This window comes from Poecilia formosa, unplaced genomic scaffold (assembly GCF_000485575.1).
Source record: "Poecilia formosa unplaced genomic scaffold, Poecilia_formosa-5.1.2 Scaffold203, whole genome shotgun sequence".
Taxonomy (NCBI): Eukaryota; Metazoa; Chordata; class Actinopteri; order Cyprinodontiformes; family Poeciliidae; genus Poecilia; species Poecilia formosa.
Genome location: NW_006800142.1, coordinates 785,742 through 788,897, shown reverse-complemented (window position 1 = coordinate 788,897; position 3,156 = coordinate 785,742). Strand labels below are relative to the sequence as shown.

The window sequence follows — 3,156 nt, the reverse complement described above, 5'->3', positions numbered from 1 at the left end:
TGGAGCTACATATATTTTCTGACTTGCATTTTCGTCTTTTTTGTTCTTTTTCAAGCCTACCATGCAACACTTTCTATGCAGTTTAGCAGTATTGCTAAATATTGCGTCAAATAATATTTTACAGATTTACAGACCGCAGAAATCTGTGAAATCTAACTGTTTTTTTCAAACATTTGTTCTGATATTATTAACCTCGTTTAACTAATTTTAAAGAATACATTTAACTCTAACTGGAGTTCTGACCTTTCACATTAGAGTGTACGGGGGTATTTGAATGCAGCATCTGTCATTTGAGGAAGGCGGGACTTTATGTCACTACTAGATGGCCATCCAATCCGAACCTAAGTCTTACCATAGCAACTCCAATCAGCGAAGAGGGACTGTCTGGTTGCGAAGGTAGTGGTCGTGGTTATTTGCTGCTAGAAGACGCAAGTGCTTCCTCCAGAGCTTCCCCGCGGCTAGGCTTAGTGACAATTTCTTTTGCTTATTTATCAGTCAAGCTCACCGTGGGTGACCCATTTCTGTTTTTGCATGATAATATCGCAAACTAGTTTGAAAGGTGAGCCTAATCTGCTCTGAACATAATAGGGACACGAAATTACAATGCCATCCCCAATGGAGGGATCTTCCAGAGAAGGTGACCTGTTTACTGTGAAACATGAGCTGAAAAATGGTAAGTAAGCTTGTCAGCCTTCTGTAACTTAACGCAGTGCGTTTTAATGTGCATATGTACACATATATTTTACGTACACTAACGCTAAAGGAGAAATGTTTCCAGGTTAGCCTGGAGGAGTCAACTGTCACTGTCAGTTGGGCGTTTGAAGTCAGCGCTAACATGAACGTCGACGTTACTCAGGGATAGCAGAAGAAGACTAACGATGTCAGGCTGCTGTTTTAATTAATACCGCTACTCAGACCCCTGCACACTACGATTATCTATGCGTGTTAGAAACTGCAGCTAACTGCTAGCCTAACTTCCCCGTTCTCAACCATGGTAATAACATTAGCTTAAACTGCTTGGTAATTGACAGCATGCTGTAAGGTTAAATCAGAGCATCCACCAAGATTATGCTAAGTTTATCGCCTCAAACATGACGCCAACTTGTCAAATTCATGTCTCATTTTAGAAAACGCGACTTCATTGCAAATGATTTGCAATGTCAAGACGTTCTATAACTCTTATAACTGCAACCATAAGCTATTGTTACTAATGTTACTGACAATAAAGGAAAAAATGAATGCATTCACCTTCAGGTTAAATTTCCTGAGATACATTTTTACCACTAGCTTTGTGTCTTAGTAACTGCACATAACTACAGCTGTTGGTTCTATGAAGGTCAATAATTAAACATAAGGATTGTTCCTGCTATTATTATAATTATTGACTCAAACACACGGTCATCTTGAGTCTAAATGATGTTAGAATCACTTCACTTTTCATTTTATGTATTGCTTTTTTTTAAACCTGTTTAAGGTGTGTATTAAATTCACTGTAAGATGATAACACCTGGGATGAAGACTGTTTCCGTAAAGCCAGCTGACTGCACACCAGACATGATGTTTGTAGTTTTAATGCAGTATTACATAGACAGCATTACTGTCTATATTTTAAAGGACCAGAAAATATGTTTAAACAGCCAAATTTGTCTTAAAAACAAAAAGAAAGTAGAAGCCTTCTTTCATTCTGTCGACTGGCAGTGAAAAGCAACAAGTGCGGATGAGTGGTTATGCTGATTTTGATACATAGACATTTTGAAAGGACCTAAAAAGACAACTGTTGCAGTTTTGAAAGTAACTGTTTTGTTTAAGCCTTGATATAGCCTGATACCAGGAACCAGCCTATCGCCAAGAAAAATAACGCCGTCACAAGAAAGTCGGTGTGAGATGGGAGCTATAACAGTCCACAGTGTTTGCAGCTTAAAGTTCCTTCCTCTTGCAATAATAGTAGTCACAGACGAATTACGTTTAGTGTTGACATGCATCAGTAATGGGTGTGTAGAGCTCTGCCATTTAGTGCAGAAGACTGCTGCCTGAAGTTTCACACTTGAGTTGCAGCTGTTTACTAATGACAGTGTTTCTGTTCAAGCTGCAACATGACTGTGCTTCCACTCCGGTTTACTACCCTGCCTCGAGTATGCTGCTTATAGCTGTCAGTGATTCCGTTTTCTTTTTTTCTTTTTTTTTTTTCTTTTTTTTTTATGTGTGTGTTATTGGATTGTACATCTACTCTGCTATGAGGACAAATTTAAATGTGGTTTTGACGAGTGTTAGACAGATATTCTGGTAGACAGAATATCTTATTTCTTATGAGGAGAAAAAAAAGTAGACCTGTCAGATAACGAGTCAAAAAAAACAAAAAAAACAACGCGCATTCAGATATATATATATTTTTAAATCTTCGTGAGAACCTTCCCCTCCAATAATTTGATGAGATTCCCCTTGACGCGCAGCAAGGCATCGTCTGGTTGGACGTTTCTGTCTGTCTATTAATAACCACTAAAATCAAACTTGGCCTTGGCAGGGTGCGTGCTCGACAAGGAGGTTATGCAACCAGGATCCCTGACCTCCAATTGGAAGGACAGCGCTATTGTTTCCGAACGAGTTGTAGCTCGTTTGGTTTGCATTTTATTCCCGCGTCGAGAAAAGAAAGGGGAACAGTTGGCGTAAAAAAAAGAAAAGAAAAGAAAAATAGATGAAATCAGCCGTATCAATGGCTGTTTTCAGGCGGGGGAGACGGAAGGAATGCGTTCACTACAATGGACATGCGTATCTAAAAGTGTGCCATGCTCAGTCAGCTGTGCTGGGTGACAGTGACCGAGGAAGATGTGCGGCTTTGCTGAACGCGCTGAAGCTCTTTGATGGGAGTTAATGACCTTTTGCTGGCTAATCCAGCTTGTTTGCCTGCGTTTGCATGTAGGAACGTCCTCTCCTCTAGGATGTCTGGTGCAGAGTTTCACAGCCACTCGAACAGAGATGTTTTGTTCTCTGTTTTCTTTAATTACTTTTATAGTGGAGTCATCTTTGCTTTCACTGAAATGGTTTCATGTCTTCAGTTTTAAAGCCCTGCTTGCTCGTCTCCAACGAGACGAGAAAGGGAACTGGCTTTGTTTTTTCAGTGACGTTGTCAAAGAATTGCAACATTTTTGTTATTTTGTC

At 39.7% G+C, this 3,156-nt stretch overlaps 1 protein-coding gene across 3 annotated transcripts in view; it reads left to right on the top strand.

Annotated features, from left to right (window-relative positions):
* The first annotated feature begins 366 nt into the window (after positions 1 to 366).
* rps6ka5 (ribosomal protein S6 kinase, polypeptide 5) overlaps positions 367 to 3,156 on the top strand; it is a 22,797-nt gene continuing 20,007 nt past the window's right edge. For 2 of the 3 annotated variants that reach the window (XR_001664099.1, XM_007567054.2), the window contains exon 1: positions 370 to 673. Coding sequence is in view for 2 of the 3 variants with exons in the window: in XM_007567054.2 (XP_007567116.1) it covers positions 604 to 673 (70 nt within the window). In the remaining variant the exon portion in view is untranslated. Of the gene's footprint in view, positions 674 to 3,156 lie in introns of all 3 variants that reach the window. The other variant, XM_016679168.1, reaches the window with a different exon arrangement.